The sequence below is a fragment of the Lepisma saccharinum genome, chromosome 22 (genome assembly GCF_977018435.1).
Source record: "Lepisma saccharinum chromosome 22, izLepSacc3.1, whole genome shotgun sequence".
NCBI lineage: Eukaryota > Metazoa > Arthropoda > Insecta > Zygentoma > Lepismatidae > Lepisma > Lepisma saccharinum.
This window is the reverse complement of record NC_139250.1, coordinates 35,000,138-35,019,057: the sequence shown is the minus strand read 5'-3', so window position 1 is coordinate 35,019,057 and position 18,920 is coordinate 35,000,138. Positions and strand designations below refer to the sequence as shown.

The window sequence follows — 18,920 nt, the reverse complement described above, 5'->3', positions numbered from 1 at the left end:
ATACGCCGGTTACACCCAGTGCTGAAGTGCTCTAAATTCTTGCAAACTCTTTGTCGCACCTTCATGTCAGTATGAGTTATTTTTTAATAAAATGTTGATTATAAATTCCTCTATGATATGTATTGTTTTGAAAATATAATAACCTACGAAAGTATTATTAATTTATTATTATTTTTACTTATATTGCAATTTCATTTATCTTGAGGTTGACTTACGTAGGAGGAAATTGTTTAGTGAATTTAAAGATGTAAACACTGAGAAAATGTGTTGTGACATTTTAGAATGTGTTCAAGAAGCATGCATTTAATAATCATATTAAAGAGTTAATTTTTAACGTAGAGGAATGCCAAGTCCACAATTTGTACATTTATATTATGTGAGTAGTGTATTTTGATATAGTATTAATTGAGTTTTATTTGTTTTCTTTCTCCTTCTTTGCATATGTATTTATTAGAAGATATTTTCCCAGCATAATTTTTTTTTTTACATTTTCTCGTGTTTCTAATTTTCTCTGTAATGCATGACATTTAATTCAATTCACTAACCGGCATTAATTCTCGAAGTAGGACCTATTCGTATCCCCGGACAAAAACATATATTCGCATGTGTACGGGAATTACATACAATAAGGTTATAAATATTTGGGTGTGATACATTTTAATTGGTTTTAATTATTTTAGTACACCATATACTGTCTGTTCATCTTTCCAACTTGCGCTATCAATTAGAGCTTAATATCAATCGAAACTCGTAGCACTACTCGAATTGAGATTTTTACAATATGTACATAGACTAATTGCTAAAATTGTTGGTAAATGTCTGTTATATCGGAGACACATTTCTAACGCATATTTTCAGTTTCAAATGGTTCGTACTTATCAATTGTGTATTGCAGAACCTATTTCAAGGTGCCATTATGCTTTTTACACGAAAATAACTTCGATTTTGCACATTACGAGTAATTCTTTTGGGTTGTTTCTTCCGTTGCGGAACATAGAATATTTCGCGCACAGCTGTGGATCATCATGCGTCGTGCTTGTGTTTTGTCAATTTGGAGTGAGCATGCAGTGTTGCAACCTTCTTAACCGAAAAATACTTACTTTCATGTTCATTATGTCATCACAAACCATTGGCGGATAGTTCCAAAAACCATTCCCGATAGCCCCAAAAACCATTCACGATAGCCCCTAAAACCATTCACGTTAGCCCCACGAACCATTTCCGGCAAGGTTAGTTTGGGTTAGGTTAGGTAAGCATAGTTAAAAAAATAAAAATAAAAAAATTCTCGTAAAAAAAAGGCACATTTGGAAACACTTCTTCCTCTTGCGAGACCGCGTGACTTTCGACACTCGTGCCATCTGCAGGTTCATAATGGAAACAACGGCATAATGTTGTCGCTTCGCACAAAAGGCTACTTTATTACATCAAAAGTGCTTATTTTCTGTTGTGCAGCATTCCATAGTGACAAAATACCTCCACGAAGTTTGATAAATGGAACAGAAACTCATTTCCATAAATAGTTTCTCTTGTAAATTTGAAGAAAAGTGTCTCCGATATATCAGACATTTACCAAATTGTTAACATACAAATGTTATACATACCCTGCCTCCTGCCTCTAAAATTTAGCACTACATAACGACATTTGTATTAATACTTAGTAATATTAATTTAAACATGGCACGCTGTTATGGCTGCAAAATAATGAAAAACAGTTTCATTACCTAAATTAGTGACCTGAACAAATATCTTCCATTTTCCTTAACTAGAGAAATACAAGTGTCCACACTGCAAATAACTTGTCGAACTCCCACAACAAATATAGCTTTTGATGAACCTAAAAGCATAGAATTTTTCTTGAGTAGCAGCTGCATGACACACTTCACATATCTATTAATATTTGGGATTTGAGGTAAACTTGGCCCAAGTTCTTAATGATTAATTCCGAACTAAGAATGGTACACACACTCTTTTTACATGGTTTGATTTCTATTTATGTCTGTTAACACATACTTCAGAGTCTTAGTGATTACTTAATGTGTGTTTTCTGGGGAACTGTTTTTTGCTTCCTTATACTCCTGTATGATTCTTTATAGTGAGCAGCCATTTGTTTACGTGTGTGGAGTGCCAAGTGCATAAAGTGCCATAAAGTGCATTTATGTCCATAAATGCTTTTATTGATTTGCTTTATTTTACTTCGTTTTTTGTGCCACTTTTGGCTAATTTGTGAAGATGGGGATGAGTGATGATATGATGAAATTGATGAATGGACACTAACAAACATCCATGCCTAGGCCAGGATTCGAACCCAGAATCCCTGGTGTTGTAGCGTGATATCCTAACCACTCCGCGACGAGAGCCAGCTAAATGCTTTGGTATCAGTTCGTTATATCGGAGACACTTTAAAATCGGATATTTTGTGTTTCGTATGGTTTGTACTTACCAATTGTGTATTGCAGAACATATTTGAAGGTGCCATTAAGGTTTTCACATGATTAGAAACATTTTTACACTAAAATAAGCCATTTCTCGAAGTGTTACGGAACGCATGTCATGGTGCAAGCCCCACAAACCATTCACGGATAGCCCCAAAAACTATTCACGCATAGCTCCAACAACCATTTGGGATCGTATAACCATCCACAAATAGCCCCAGAAACCGTTCTCGGATAGCTCCACGGACCATTCACAGAAGGTTAGGTTAGGCAAACATAGTTAAAAAACTGAGACAACCATAAACCAAGAACGACTTCTATGCATAAACTACTTTTCAAATCATAATTTGTCCAGAATAATATAAGTGAAGCTTTTAACTGTGCTAATTACATTCTCGAAGCTTCAAAATTCCTTCCACAGTTGTTTCCATTATTCTGAAGCAATTCTACTACACTATATTTTACTCTGACTGTAAACTAAGATGCTGACTGGATACATTTCCATTTTGTCTACAACCCATAGAGTGGCGTGCCCAAATGGCGTAACCCCCCTTTTCGTCCAATATTCCTAAAAAAAGGACGTCAAAGGTAGGAAAATATGACAAAATGAGGGCTGACTACCAAGAAAAAGTATACATAACCCCTCCCTTTTGAAAATCCTGGGCACGCTACTGAACCCATATCAGTAGGGTTATTAACATATAAATTATTCAAGTGCATTCTTGTTGTCATGATTAAATTCTGAACATCAATTGACTTCCAAATTTCATACCTTAGTTTGAGGACTGCTGTATTTTGATTGATAATAGTACCATACAATGGGGGTGATTGGGTTCCAAAGCAGGGGGGGGGTGCAAAGTGCAAAACTGGGGGGCAAGGACAGTATATTTCCCTTTGTAGATAAGGTTTAGCATAGTGCGGGGGCAAAAGTAGCGAAAAATTTGGGGGAGGGCAAGTGCCCTCCTTGTCCCCCCTAATTGCAGCCACTGGTACCATATGAAATGCCAAAATAAGTGTATGGATCTAGATAGTTCTTAAATGATGTTTATTTTATTTTATTATTTTGGAAATTCATAACCAAATTGTAGTGAAAATATTGCTCATGAATGTGTTGGTTTATCATTTTGTTTTAAATATTTTGAGTGCAGATTCATTATTACATACTGCATTTGTGAGGTTCTACTAGATTACTTTGTTTTAATGTTATTTTATTTTTTAAGCATTATAAAGGGACCCACTGTACCCCCTCGAGAATTATGTCGATTTTTTTTTGATCGACAGATTTCAATGATTTACTTAATGTAAAAGTGGTTCCAGTGTTAAGAAAGCACAAATAACTTAGATATTTGATCCCAAGGAATAGTACACTTAAGTTAAAACCCGCAATTTTGGAGTATTTTCGCCATTTTTTCTTAGTAATATCTGTTTGTATGCACACTAAAATAACGAAAGAACATGCTGAAAATACCTATCAGTACCAAACCTAACTATGTAAAATTAAAGCTGCTATTGTGGAAAGTCATTTTGGGTGTTGTATTCACTTGCATGTAGCCTTCTGGCTGTTCTGCTACATGGTAAAGTAATGTGCTAAGGTAACTAATTTACTTTACTTCACAATAACACATTTTTGCGAGGAAAAATCAAGTGAAAAACATTCATAAACAACAAAAATCTTCTCCTCTTTTTCTCATGTTTATGCATATTCTACCCTCTCTCGTTAAACATGTCACAGGCAGGGGCAGTATTGTTTTTCTGTGTGGGGGACCTATGTTGATCGTGGGCCTAACTGGTGGCTGACCTACTTTTTGCCACCGAGCTCCATCTGACCACCAATCGTCTTCAGGGGTGTTTGACCCGATGAGTGTCAACAACCTCAGCTGTGAAGTAAAAGCTGTAGGGATAACATCGCTCTCCTATTACAACATTGCCAAGCGTACATCTGTTTTTATCAGGTTTGTATTGACTTGTTTGTACAGTGTATGAGTGTTTTGTGTACTAATTCTCTGTGTGTACTATTGTACAACTTTTATCCAGTAACGGCGCTGAACAACTATCTCTCTCTTCCATTTTATAGTACTTTTGGCAACATGTTCTGTGTTGCGTATCCAATGTTCCTTTGTTTCATCCTGCCAGCAACATTTGGTGCCTTGTGACATGAAAATGCCCAATGTCAGTCGAAGGGAATTCAACTGATAGCTGCTGATTCGTTGTATTTCAGCTGCCACTTCGAAGTCCGAGGGTGTTTCGAAAAATTGTTAGCAAGAAATAGTGCTGAAATTACAACTTTTAATTTATTTTTCACTATGTTTATCAATTGTAATTAATAAAATTGTAATTTTTCCAGAATGTTATCGAACACATTAAATTCACATAGCAGAAAATTTAAGATTTTTGCTGTGGTCTTTGCAGAGTACATTCACAATGTGGTAAAATTCATGAGAAATGCTAGAAAAAATATGTGAAATGCTATATTTTTATCATTTCTGTACTGAGTATGAATGAAAAATGTGTATAGCCTGTCATTTTATCCACTTAAGAGACATTGTTGGCAAGGATTAATGTTTTTCAGTGGTATTGCGATTAAAATGAAACCCTTCATGTAGAGCATGCGATACGACATTTGCAAGTGGTTTTATCTTTTGCTCCCTTGCGTAACATGAAATGAACCAAGTGCTAATCAATAACAGTTAAATCCATTTTCGAGTCCAGCACCTCAAATAATGACCATCATTTATTTCTGAAATAATTGCATTGCAGAGCAGGGTAATTTGGAAAGGGTGCAGTAAGTCCATGCATCCCAAGATGTGGTAGCAATATTATCTAGATAAAAAAGTAAGAGCTGAGTAGGGGATGTGGCAATACTGTCGAATGCCATTCCCAACATGCTCTGAAGTGTCTTTAGGAACAGGGATGGGCACACTGCATTTTATAATGTAATGACATTCATGTTTGCTTGAAGTAATTTTAGGGATAAAGTTTTGTTTCTATATTAATACCACATTCATTCAATAATACCAGGTTAGTGAAAAAAGAAGGAGCAAATTTCAAAATGTTATTTCAAAAAAAACAATACGCGACAGAAACATAATCCTCACATCATTGGATAGATTAAGGTTCAAAGTTGTGTTGTAGGACAATTGCTTTCGTTCGTGCGCTAACAATGACGTTATGTGTGCTACAATTTGCGAAGTGTGAATCCATTGTGCAAGTGCAACATAAAATTCGAACCTTCTGTCATGGTTGCCAGGGTGCAGTGTCTGCATTTACTGCAACTTATAAGGCTTAATATCCACAACACAGGCAAGCCTAGAACTGTTTCAGATCTTGAAGAATAGCAGGCATACTGTTTTTTGAGGAATGTCCAGATTTTCTAGAGCTCTTGGATATGCTTGACATTTTCATTGGTAAAACATAAAATGCTGACCAAGACAAAATTTATTATACAGGCTGCTTCAAAATGATGTGAACGATTTCAACTTCTTATATATTTTTTATTTTTCGTCCAAATTGCTTTAAATTTTACATGTAATTCCTAAAACTGTCCAAGTTTTTTTGATAAAATTTTGAACACTGTATCTCACAAATGTTCTATGTGAGCCCCCTTTGTTACCCTGCATACATCAATTCGGTAATCCAATTCCGCCCAGACCCGTTTCAACATGTCTGCATCAACAGTTTGCACTGCCACAGTAATGCGCTCTTTCAGTTCATTGACATCTGCGGGTAGAGGAGGTTTGTACACAATGTCTTTTAGATGTCCCCACAGAAAAAAATCACAGGGGGTTAAATCCGGCGATGTTGGTGGCCAACGTAGTAACTGTTGATCATTTTGAGTAGATCGCCCAATCCAGCGGTCTGGCAGTCTGTTATTAAGGTAATTTCGAACATGGCGATGAAAGTGGCATGGGGCTCCATCCAGTTGATAGGTGAAATGTGCACCGTCACGTTCAAGCTGCGGCATAAGCCATCTAGTAAGCATCTGTAGGAATGATTGTCCAGTTTCTTCGTGAAAGAAGTACAGACCGTACACTTAGTTTGATGAAATGGCGCAAAACACATTAGTCTTCGGTGAATCACGCACAACTTCAACGATTTGATGCTGATTCTCAGTCCCCCAGATGCGAACATTTTTCTTATTCACTCTTCCTGTCACATGGAACATAGCTTCATCACTGAAACAAAGTTTGTCAATAAAATCATCGTCACCACTGCATAACTAGAAATGACTCACAAAAATTTTTGTGGGACATGTTATCATTAGGTGTTAAATGTTGTAACAACTGCACTCGATAGGGATACATCTTTAAACGCCTACGCACTACGCACCAAACAGTTGCTCGAGGCATTGTTAGCTCTTGACTCACTTTCCTTGTAGACGTTTGGGGGCTATGTTGAAAATTAGCTCGAACTCTCTCGACATCTGCCTCAGACGTGGACGGTCTACCGGACGATTTTCCTTTGCAAATGCATCCCGTTGTCTTGAATTTATCATACCACTTACGTATGGAGTTCTTGGATGGTCGTTCTTTACGAAATTTTGTATGAAACTCACACTGAACATTAACAACAAACCGACAAACGTGAAACTGTAGGACGCAAAAAGCTTTCTCTGCACCACAGGCAGCCATTTTGGAACTTACCACCCTGCCACCTAGTGGAAAAATTTGGAACTACTACGACCGTTGCGAACAAAACTCGAGGATATAGTGAAAGTATTTTCATAGAACTTTAATTGTTGATAAAGTTTTATCGCTCCTGGAAGGGTTTCTTATCGTTCAAACCATTTTGAAGCACGCTGTATAAATAATTTACACTAAAAATGTAACGTTTCCACCCTCTAACAGGGTCTTCTTCAGATGAAGATTCACAATAAATAAATTAAGTGTATTATATTTAATTTTAATTTATTTATTCGTCTGAAGATTCATCTTCTTGTCATCTTCTTTAAGTGTATTATATTTAATTTTAATTCATTTAAAGTAAATACATTTATTTATTGTGAATCTTCGTCTGAGGGTGGAAACGTTACATTTCTAGTGTATATTATTTATACAATAAATTTTGCCTTGGTTAGCATTTTATGTTTTATTATAATGGAAACAAGGTTTAATAGCCTTACCATTTTCATCAGATGTCCCATGGGCGACCAGTGCTTTTCCCTTTGCATATGCAACCATCTTCGATGAATTTCTTATACCACTTGTGAATTTACTTATGCCGAGGTGACTTTCATTGAATCTATGGTGCACTTGCACATTGGATTCACACTTCGCAAATCGTAGCACACAAAACGACTTTTCCTGCAATGAGAAAAAAAGTATCATTGTTAGTGCACAAACAAAACCAATTGTCCTACAAAAAACTTCGAACGTTTGAACATTAAGCTGTCCAATGATGTGCGGATTATGTTTCTGTCATTTATTGTTTGTTTGAAATAACATTTTGAAATCTGGTCCTATTTTTGGACTAACCCTGTACATTAATTTAGAAGATGAATGAGGTTTGCAGCATGTCATGAATTTTCTATCTCGCGTTTAATTAATTTTCCCAAAATTTATTACAGCAATGGCCCTGTACTTTGAAAACAAAGTCCAAGTCCCTCACCCTGGATCCATCCATGTCGACCTGGCATGGCACCGGCAGCACCCGCTGTTGGCGGTGGCCTCTTACAGTGAGGAGAAAGGGGGATTCGTAACATTGTTCAGTGAGGAGGTAAGTGCATTAGGAGTATATTGTAAATATAATAATCAGGTGAATAACAGCGTCAAGAATAATAATAAAAAAAATTGTTACAAGAGTTGGCTAGTACCGTTTTAGGTTTATTCTGAAGGTTGAGTAATTCATATGAAGTTATCCAATTTGAAAAAAAATCATTTTTTATGTAGAATGTCACTTACGTATCTATAGTTCAGAACTGGCCTCTCCGATGGAATAAGGGTAACATCATCACCTTGTAATTAAGGGGTTCCAGGTTCCCGTGGAGGCACATAGTGGTTCAGATCCCACTTTAACCCTAAGGACACACTGGGTAAGGGTTCGATACCCGGTGAAGGCACATAGTGGTTCGGATCACAATTTAAACTGTAGGTCCAGTCCTGATTAGCCTTACTGTGCATAAAGTGAACTTAAACACAAACTCAATGAATTAATCAGTAAAATTGACCCAGCTGATTCTGAAATGTATTTTTTGATCATTTCCGATGAGTTTCTGAGGCCACTCTTCTCATTACCTTTGCAGTGAACCCTTCCGAATGTCAGAACCTTTAATAGGCTGTTCCTTAATTCGTTAGTTTCACTCGCAAAGCTGTAAAAACACTACCTGGGTAAATTTCACCTAGTATGTGTTCGTAGATTTCAGTTTGGTATTTCAACATGTTCTTTCTTTTTGTCATTTTTATCAATTGTGTGATTCAATGCAAATGTTCAATATTAATAAAATGAGATTGATCAATGAATGTATTACTATTTACATGCTTTATAATAATTATTTGGACTTAAGAAGTAATTTTTTTCTGGGTATTTTTAACCCAACGTGCATCCTTACTTTACGGCAGAGAGCACTCGTCTTACTGTTTTTTTCCCCTCATTTTTTCTCAACTTTATAAAAATGTTCAAACTTAATAAAATTATATTAATCAATGAATGTATTACTCTTTACATGCTTCAAAACAATTACTATTCAGACAAGGATTAATTTTGATTGTGGGTATTTTTTACCCAGTGCATGTCCTTACGTCCTAGTGGAGGATGCATGTCCTGCCAGGTTAAACTGTAGGTCTAGTCCTAATTAGGCTGTGTGAATAAAAGTGGGCTTAAAATAATAAAATTGAATAGAATAGGATCACCTTTATTGAGTGGGCATGTTTCGCCTCACAGGCTACTCTTAACAATAAACCGTTGTCAAATACATATTGCAATTGATATTTTACATAATTCTTTCTGAAAATCAGTTATACAGTAGAAAAGTTAAAATATAGAAAAATTACAGATATATACTTAGAAATATAAACTGTTAATGTATTGATTACAGAGAGTAAAATCTAAAACCGCAATTAAAATTAAAATTAAAGCCAATATCTCATTCCTGTACCTTACAGGAAATACAAAGCCAGACACTATTGTTTGAACAACATGTGTTTCATTGTGTTGAATTTAACTCAAAACATAACTAACGTAATTTCAAGTTTTGAGGAATGTAGAGTGCAGTAGCAAATTAATTAATGAAATGGAGTATTCACTTTTCCGTGTGTACAGCACAACAAGTTCCCAAGTAAATGGCAGCAGTGGCCATGGAAATTAATAGAACATCATAAAAAACAGTATTGTAGATAAGTGAGTTGTGTATTAACATCATTTTATTCTTATAACTGCAAATTTATAAATGGCAGCTTGTGTCCACCTTTGCAGATAGTGAATTTGATTTTTGCAATCCTTTATTCAATCATTAATATCTCCGGAGCCGTAAAATCTAGCCCTCTGAAATGATAATCATTCTAAAGAGCAGATTTTAGAGTCCAGGTTATGTCATTACAATAATTTCTGTCTATTTGAGAGGTTTTAGTGCCTATAAATCCACACCCTATTAATAAATGAAATACAGTGCAGTTAGTTATTATTGTAACAAAAGCAAAAGTACAATCGAAAAATTGAGTGTAAAATACAGGTAAACAGTTTATGTTTTCATGTTCTACCATTTAGATCAAAGAACAAAGTACAGGGTGTCCCACAAACGGCGCAACTGGGAATGAAGAGTGGCGTTACTTTGTAACCGAAACCTGTACATACATAAGTCATACACCAAATGTTAGCCCTGTCCAAGTAGATATTTTTAAACATAGAAACAACAAACGGGGTGCAGTGTTGTTCATGCAGTGTTGCCAAATGTAAGTGAAAGTGTAAATTTATTTTTCCACAAAGCATGGAAAATTGCATGTCAAACATTTGTACGGAAATTTGGACGTCAATTTCCACCTTGGGTAGGTGGACTATTTCGCCATCTATAGTTCAGAGAAGAAAACCGATCGTTTTCGCGTATAGCCAATTCTGAAATGCCTCGTAAAGGCGTACCGGTCCAAATGGGTGTTTTAAAAAAAATATGAGGTACAGTGGCAACACTGTTGATATTTGATGGCAACAAAAGGTGTGTTTAGTAATGGTCTATGACATGGAAATACTGGAAACAGGAAAAAAAGAAAATGAAAATTATGGTGAAAAAAGTGTTACTTACCTACTCCTGGCAACCATGCAATGCGATAAGAGCGCCCACCGAACGAGAACAAAAGAATCAGTTAGTTGTGTACTCAGAACTGTTTGAGCCGTGCATTTCGCATTGTTCGTAGGGGAAGATTAGAATTGTTCTGTGAAATGAAGTACTTTTTGGAAGAGAGGGTGTTCATTGTGGAACATTATTTTTGTTCAAAATCGTACGCTAGTGTAAAAACTGTGTTTCGCGAGAAATATCCGAATAACGGTGTTCCAGAAAATTCGACGATATATCGACTTGTTTCCAGATTTCGTGAAACAGGATCAGTTAATGACAAACCCTACCACAGACAAACACCAGTTTTGACACAAGGTGTGCTGCAGTATGTGGAGCAGAGAATATCACAATCTCCCAGAAAATCTGTTCGTAAACTTGCTGCACAGTCAGGTGTATCAAAAACAACAACTCACCGAGCGTTAAAACAATTGCACCTACGTGCATATAAGGTACAGGCTGTGCAAGAACTGAAGGAAGCAGACAAAGGTGCACGTGTAAGATACTGCCAGTGGTTTAGAAATGTTATTAGAGACAATGGTGTGAATATTTTGGATAAGGTTTTTTTCACGGATGAAGCATGGTTCCACTTAAATGGATATGTCAACAGTCAAAATTCTCGACACTGGTCAAGTAACAATCCCCATTTGTTACATGAACAATCACTTCATCCACAAAAGACTGGTGTGTGGTGCGCGATTTCACGGAGAAAAATAATCTGTCCATTCTTTTTCAACACAACAGTTGACGGAATAATTTATCGTGACCTTATCACACAGTTTATTTCTCTGTTGGAACGTGATGAATGTGATTGTTGGTTTCAACAAGACTCCGCAACATGTCACACGTCTAATGAAACTTTAGACATGTTGGCAGCATTTTTTGGCGATCACATTATAAGCAAAAACTTACGGCCCAGTCGCTCCCCGGATCTGACGTCTCCAGATTTTTTCTGTGGGGTTATTTGAAACAAACAGTTTACATTAATAACCCAAGAACACTTGATGATCTAAAAATAAACATTTGCACAGCCATTAACAATATAAACCAATCAACCGTGCATAAAGTTGCTTCCAACATGATAAAACGTGTTGGTGAATGCCTCAGGAAAAATGGTTGTAATTTTCAACATCTTTTGTAAAGCTACACTGCCTGTTACGTGCATTGCATGGTTGCCAGGAGTAGGTAAGTAACACTTTTTTCACCATAATTTTCATTTTATTTTTTTCCTGTTTCCAGTATTTCCATGTCATAGACCATTACTAAACACACCTTTTGTTGCCATCAAACATCAACAGTGTTGCCATTGTACCACATAATTTTTTTAAAACACCCGTTTGGACCGGTATGCTTTTACGAGGCATTTCAGGATTGGCTCTACGCGAAAACGATCGGTTTTCTTCTCTGAACTATAGATGGCGAAATAGTCCACCTACCCAAGGTGGAAATTGACGTCCAAATTTCCGTACGAATGTTGACATGCAATTTTCCATGCTTTGTGGAAAAATAAATTTACACTTTCACTTACATTTGGCAACACTGCATGAACAACACTGCACCCCGTTTGTTGTTTCTATGTTTAAAAATATCTACTTGGACAGGGCTAACATTTGGTGTATGACTTATGTATGTACAGGTTTCGGTTACAAAGTAACGCCACTCTTAATTCCCAGTTGCGCCGTTCGTCGGACACCCTGTATTATGCAGTTTTAAAATTTCAAAAATTGGAGTTTTCTGTGAGAGGTCATATAATATTAACATTATAGCTAAAATTTGCTCCTAACTTTTAAAGCTTTTTTTGAAGGAGGTGTGTGAAAGTTAATAACAAAATACAATAACTATGAATTTCTGTACACCAACTGTGTGAAATGTGCAAGTAGCAAAGTCTCCCCAACGATATAATAATAGTAATATTAAAAATTGGAATAAAATTGGTTTATTTTATTAGTTTTCCACCTGTGCTCCACAAATCTAATCTAATCTATCTAATCTATTTATCTTCTTCTTTGTTTTCTCTAATAAAAATTTAAGTATGTATGTGTGTTTATTGTGGCATAACTCTCGAATGTCTGGAGCGATTTCAACCAAACTTGGTACGCGTATCACTTGCAATCTTGAAAGAAATACTGTGGGGGTAAGACATCCTTGGCACCCCTAGGGGTGGGGTAAGGAGGGTTTACATGTAAAAATAATTGAAAACAACTGATATTAGTGTGGAATCCATACTTTTCGGGGTCGCCAAGATGAATAATGACACAATGCCGTTCAACTCCAAGTTCATCACCTATTGGGATATGGGGGTGAAAAATAAAATGTCAAAAATGACCTAGATTAATGTCGAATCCATAGTTTTCAGAGTATCTAAGCTAATTAGTGACATTCACAATGACCAAACTTGGTACACATATGACTTATAATCTGAAAATAAATACTGTGGGGATAAGACACTCCTTACACCCTTAGGGTTTGGGGGTGGGAAGGGAGTGACATGTAAAAATATTCGAAAACGACCAATATTAGTGGGGAATCCATAGTTCTCGGGGTCGCTAAGATGAATAGTGACATTCCCAATGCCGTTCAACTCCAAGATACCCTTGGTAGTCCTAGGGGTGGGGGTGGGAAGGGGGTGACATAAAAATGATCATAAACAACTGATATTAGTGTGGAATCCATAGTTGTCGGGGTCGCTAAGATGAATAGTGACACTTCCAATGCCCTTCAACTCCTAGACACCCCTATGGGTGAGGGTGGGAAGGAGGTGGCATGTAAAAATAATAGACAACGACCGATATTAGTGTGGAATCCATAGTTGTGGGGATCGCTAAGATGAATAGTGGCATTCCCAATGTCGTTCAACTCCAAGACACCCCTGGCACCCCTAGGGGTGAGGGTGGGAAGAGGCTGACATGTAAAACAACCGATATTAGTGTGGAATCCATAGTTTTCGGAGTCACTAAGATAAATAGTGACACTCCCAATGCCATTCATCTCCAAGAAACCCCTGGCACCCCTAGGGGTGGCAGTGGGAAGGGGGTGACATGTAAAACGACCGATATTAGTGTGGAATCTATAGTTTTCAGGGCTGCTGAGATGAATAGGGACACTCCCAATGCCGTCAACTCCAGGTTCATTTTACACTATAGTTAGATTACATTATATTCCTGTCTAATAGAACATTAAGATTTAAATACCCGGGCAATGCCTGGCAATCAGCTTGTATAACATAAAATCACTTAGACATTTCACGTATTTTCTATTAATACGAAAAAAACATACAGATATGAAAACTCACTAGAAACAGCGTAGACTTATTGACTACATAATACAGAAATCTAAATAAAAAAAAATAACATAATCAGTTGCGGGTAAGCTCTGCACTCACTCTGACAACACTCCTTCCACAACAATGGTCTCTCTCATACTGCCATTTATGTCAACTCATTAGAATGTGATTAGGTCAATTGTGGCACTCTAAAAGTCACCTAGTGAACAAGCACCACAGGCATATATTTGAAATACCTGTCAAATTAAGGAATTTGGTTTTCCGAAATGAGTGGGAACCATGACATGGTAGAGGATGGAAAAGTTCACAGAGACCTGTAAGAAGGTCAAGATGAAGGTGTACCTGGATTGGTCTTGCCCAGGATAGAATTAGATGGAAGAATTATGTTGCAGTTATATTTGTAGACAATTGGTTAGCTTAATCAGAAGTAAAGGTTAAAAGGTAAAGTTCCCCATGCATATAGCACTGCGCCATGAAGGCACATTTAGGGGATGTGGAGGTAGGGGCCCCAAACATTCTTGATATCTGCCATTTTGGAGATGATGTGATCAGCACCATGATCCAGCCACCTTTACCCCCCAGAGTTTCCCCCAGGCACCTATTGGTTTGAGTTTGGGTGAGACACTGGAGCCACTTTATGCAGTGACAAGGCCGGAAAAATGTACATCACCCACCTTGGGAATCAAAGCTGGGTCTCCCACACACAGTCAGACACCCTGCTGACTCTTAAGGCTCGGCTGGACCATTGGCATTAGAATGGGTGATTTTTTTCAAATTTTCATCTCCATTTGAAAAACCTCTTAGATATTTCAAAATATGAAAAATTACATCCGCTTAGAATAGTTTCGCGATTACATAAGTCTATTAAACTATTGATAATATCTAGACAACAGTGAAAGAAAACTACACGAAAATTCACGTCAATGCTCTAGAAGGAATTCTAAGCGTATGTAATTTTTCATATTTTGAAATATCCAAGAGGTTTTACGAATGGAGTGGAAAATTTGAAAAAAATCGCCCATTCGCATGCCAAAGGTCCAGCCGAGCCTTCATCTGAAGTACTGAAAAAAATATTCTGTTTCCCAAACTGAGCTGAAGTTACTCCTGAATGAATGCTTTTGTTATTTTCCTATAGTTTACGGTTATTACAAGCATAAGAAAACAGTTTTTCGTTGTGACGTTTCAGAACATACGCTCCCTTCATCAGACATTTATTTTCATTTTGACTAAAGATAGAGTTATAACAATGGTTAGCAATTTTTTAAACAAAAAGAATCCGTTATATAATGGATGTTGTCAATGTTACATTGTTGTAATATAACAACGAAGAACTGTTTTCTTATGCTTGTAATAACCGTAAACTATAGGGAAATAATAATTCTACAATGCAAGCAATGCGTACGTACAAGAAAAACTTATGGATGCTTTTGTGGAAGAATTGCTTTTATCCTTGCTACGTGCCTCATAATATTAACCTTTTTCCACCCTAGGGTGAAGTGTTAGAGGGTATTAACTTCCCATTCCATCCGACGGCTCAAGTAACGTCTCTATCATGGCACCCTATAAAGAAGATACTGGCTGTTGGCTGGGAGAACGGAGAGCTTCGGATGTGGCTGGAGGAGGAAGAGGAATTCCAGGAGGTGCAGTCCTTGCACAGAGCACCAATCACTTTGCTGCAGTGGAGTTGTCATGGAGCACGCCTCATATCTACAGATGCTGTACGTATAATCATCAGTTTTCTGTACAATAAATTAGCTTTTGGTTTTGCAATGTGGTACATTTTTCTTTACTTCTCAAAGCAGATTTTACATGGTAGCCTATTTGTTATTATTAGAGCTTGACCCTAAGTTCAAAATTGTGTTTAATAACACACAGTCAATACACGCAAATTCTATTGAACCTAAAATCGCCTACTACAGTAATGCTTGATGTACTCAATCCGTTCCAGGGTGGCATTCGTTAAGTGTAGAGGCACATATTTTTGACAAATATAAAAACAAAATATCAGGACAAAAACAGGCAATTTCAGCTTCAAAAGTGGTAAATAAAATACAATATCGGTATTATAGCGGTGAAAAACTGGATCAAAAGTGGTATATAAAATTACATATTGGTTTTAAAATTGTGAATATAATCCTAAATTTGATTTAAAAACTGCACTTATTACACAAAATAAGCATATCCCTTGTAATAGCACATTTATGTAGATACCAGAGTTTTAAATTTATTCCTGTACAAAGAGGTCCATTTTTGCTTCTCAAATATTTACAACAGAATTAATCAATTTTCCCTGAATTGCATAACTCACGTAATTTAGTGCATAATTGTTATTACTTTATAAATAAAAACTTTATTCATGCGTTACCCCCACACCCCCTATATGCCTTCATGGTGTGGTGCTAAGCACAGGGGAACACTTTACTTTACTTTTTTTTATATATATGAAAAAATATAAATATGCTGACCAAAGCAGTAATTTATTTTATTAAAAACATAAACTAAACGTAACGTTTCAACCTTCTAGCAAGGTCTTCATCAGACTCTGTATCAAGTACATCGATACTTTTGATAAATATAATAACATATATATAATAACACCATTAAGCCTTGTTTCCATGATTATGAAAACATATAAATATGCTGACCAAGGCAGTAATTTATTTTATTAAAAACATAAACTAAATGTAACGTTTCAACCTTCTAGCAAGGTCTTCATCAGACTCTGTATCAAGTACATCGATACTTTTGTACTTGATACAGAGTCTGATGAAGACCTTGCTAGAAGGTTGAAACGTTACGTTTAGTTTATGTTTTTAATAAAATAAATTACTGCCTTGGTCAGCATATTTATATGTTTTCATAATCATGGAAACAAGGCTTAATGGTGTTATTATATATATGTTATTATATTTCAATCTTCCCTGTATACAACGTAGCCGGGGAAGTTGATGCATGCCTCTAATTATGTGGAATGAGGTTTGCCATAGGTTACTGTAGAAATAACATTAATCTGCTCCTGAGCCTAGTCTAAAATCACAAAACATCGTAAAGAAAAAAAATTGCAGGGAATATAAAAGAACACCACCAGTGTTGAAAATGCTAGGAATTTACTAATTTGCAGGTTATTGGAAATACTGTACGTACAGTGCAAAACCATTGTTGAGAGGAATGCATTTTTAGATTAAATGATTCTCTCTTGTATCGGCCAGGCTAATTTTTCCATTCAGCTAATGAAGTGTGGCAAATTGTTTCAAATATTTAACATTAGATTTTGTGGAATATATTTATTTTGAGAATTCTTTTCTTTTTAATTATAGTCAGGGTCACTTGTTGGTTGGAAAGTAGATGCGAGAGGAATGCTACAAACTATTTTCCATCATGAGCTGAAGGACCCACTCAGCCACATCACCTTCAGACGGACTCAGAAGCTGCCGGGATTTGACATAAGGTAAGCACTCTTTAATGTTTTGTCTCAAAGCATGTATTCACATGTTATAACTGTGATGTTTCGATGCTTATAGATGTGTTTTCAAAGAAATTAACAAGACAGGAAATTCAGTGATGGGGGAAGATATGAAACTAAAGATTTTTAGGTGTAATGGAAAATACAAGTAGCACAGTGGAATGTGGTGCGAGTGAAGGAGTCTGTTCGATTGGCTTGTCAGTTGAGCATCATAACGAGTGTGTGTGGAGCATGTGGAAACGTTTCGTGGAAAACTGTTGTTAACAGAGTTTCTACAATAAACTCTTTAACAAGGAGCATAACCATTCGTGTTTAAGAGAACAAAATATATGATAATTCATTAATCTGCTCACCTGCTTGAAATGAATGCTGGCATTATCTGTGAAACTAATTATCATTATGTGTGGAATAGTCTGTGCCACCAACGGGATCTGTTGCTTTTGAAACACTAATGACAGTGCCTACTTTCTCCCAGCATAGAGGTATAAATTACCTGCACTATGTACAAATTCCAGTGAAAACTGCAGGCTTGACCAGGACTCAAACCCTGGTCTTTGGCACACCATGCCATTGCTTCAACTGAGCTACAGAGCCAGCTGTGGTTTCGCCTGTTTTTTCACCCTGTTTTACCTGTGAGGTTTGCTTTTACATATGTAAAGCAGAGACAACGAAAAATTAGGTGAAACCGGGACTGGCTCTGTAGCTCAGTTGGTGCAGCAACGGCATGCTATGCTAGAGACCTGGGTTTGAGTCCTGGTCGAGGCTGCATTTTTTTCTGGAATTCCTACATGGTACAGGTAATTACGAGGAGTGATCAGGTTGCTCTGACCCTTACGTAGAAAGAGCGGCAATAGGGTTTCAATTTTTTTTTTTATTTTTCAACATACTCCCCAGCAACCCCAATGCACTTCTCCCATTGGTGTTCCAATGCCTGGATACCTTGCAAAGAAAATTCTTCCGACTGGTCCTCCAACCATGAGTCCACAGCCCTTATCACCTCAGAATCGTCAGAAAATTTTTACCCACGAATGTCATTCTTCAAATGTTTGAACAAATGGAAATCACTGGGGGCCAAATCTGGGGAATAGGGTGGGTGGGGCAGCAATTCGAAGGATGCATCTGTGATAGTGGCCCTCGCAATTCATGAGGTGTGGACAGGTGCATTGTCCTGGTGAAGGAGCACACCACGGGTCAACATCTCACACCTCTTTTTCTTGATGGAATCACATAATTTCTTGATTAGGTCACTGTAGTATGTGCCAGTGATAGTTTGGCCTCTTTGTAGATAATCCACAAGAAGGACACCCTTGCAGTCCCAGAAAATTGAGGCCATCGCCTTCTTGGCTGACGTTTGCACCTTGAACTTCTTCTTTGGTGAAGAATGTGGGTGTTTCCACTCCATGCTTTGTGATTTTGTTTCTGGGTCGAAGTGATGGACCCATGTTTCATCCATAGTTACAAATCGGGCAAGCAACTTGTCAAGAA

The 18,920-nt window shown here is 36.9% G+C and overlaps 1 protein-coding gene across 4 annotated transcripts in view; it reads left to right on the top strand.

Annotated features, from left to right (window-relative positions):
• The first annotated feature begins 227 nt into the window (after positions 1–227).
• rempA (intraflagellar transport protein rempA) overlaps positions 228–18,920 on the top strand; it is a 130,030-nt gene continuing 111,337 nt past the window's right edge. For all 4 annotated transcript variants that reach the window (XM_083144015.1, XM_083144014.1, XM_083144012.1 and 1 more), the window contains exons 1-4: positions 228–376; positions 7,996–8,144; positions 15,463–15,690; positions 17,290–17,420. In XM_083144015.1, the coding sequence (XP_083000141.1) occupies positions 7,998–8,144; positions 15,463–15,690; positions 17,290–17,420 (506 nt within the window). In that variant the 5' untranslated portion in view covers positions 228–376; positions 7,996–7,997. The remainder of the gene's footprint in view (positions 377–7,995; positions 8,145–15,462; positions 15,691–17,289; positions 17,421–18,920) is intronic.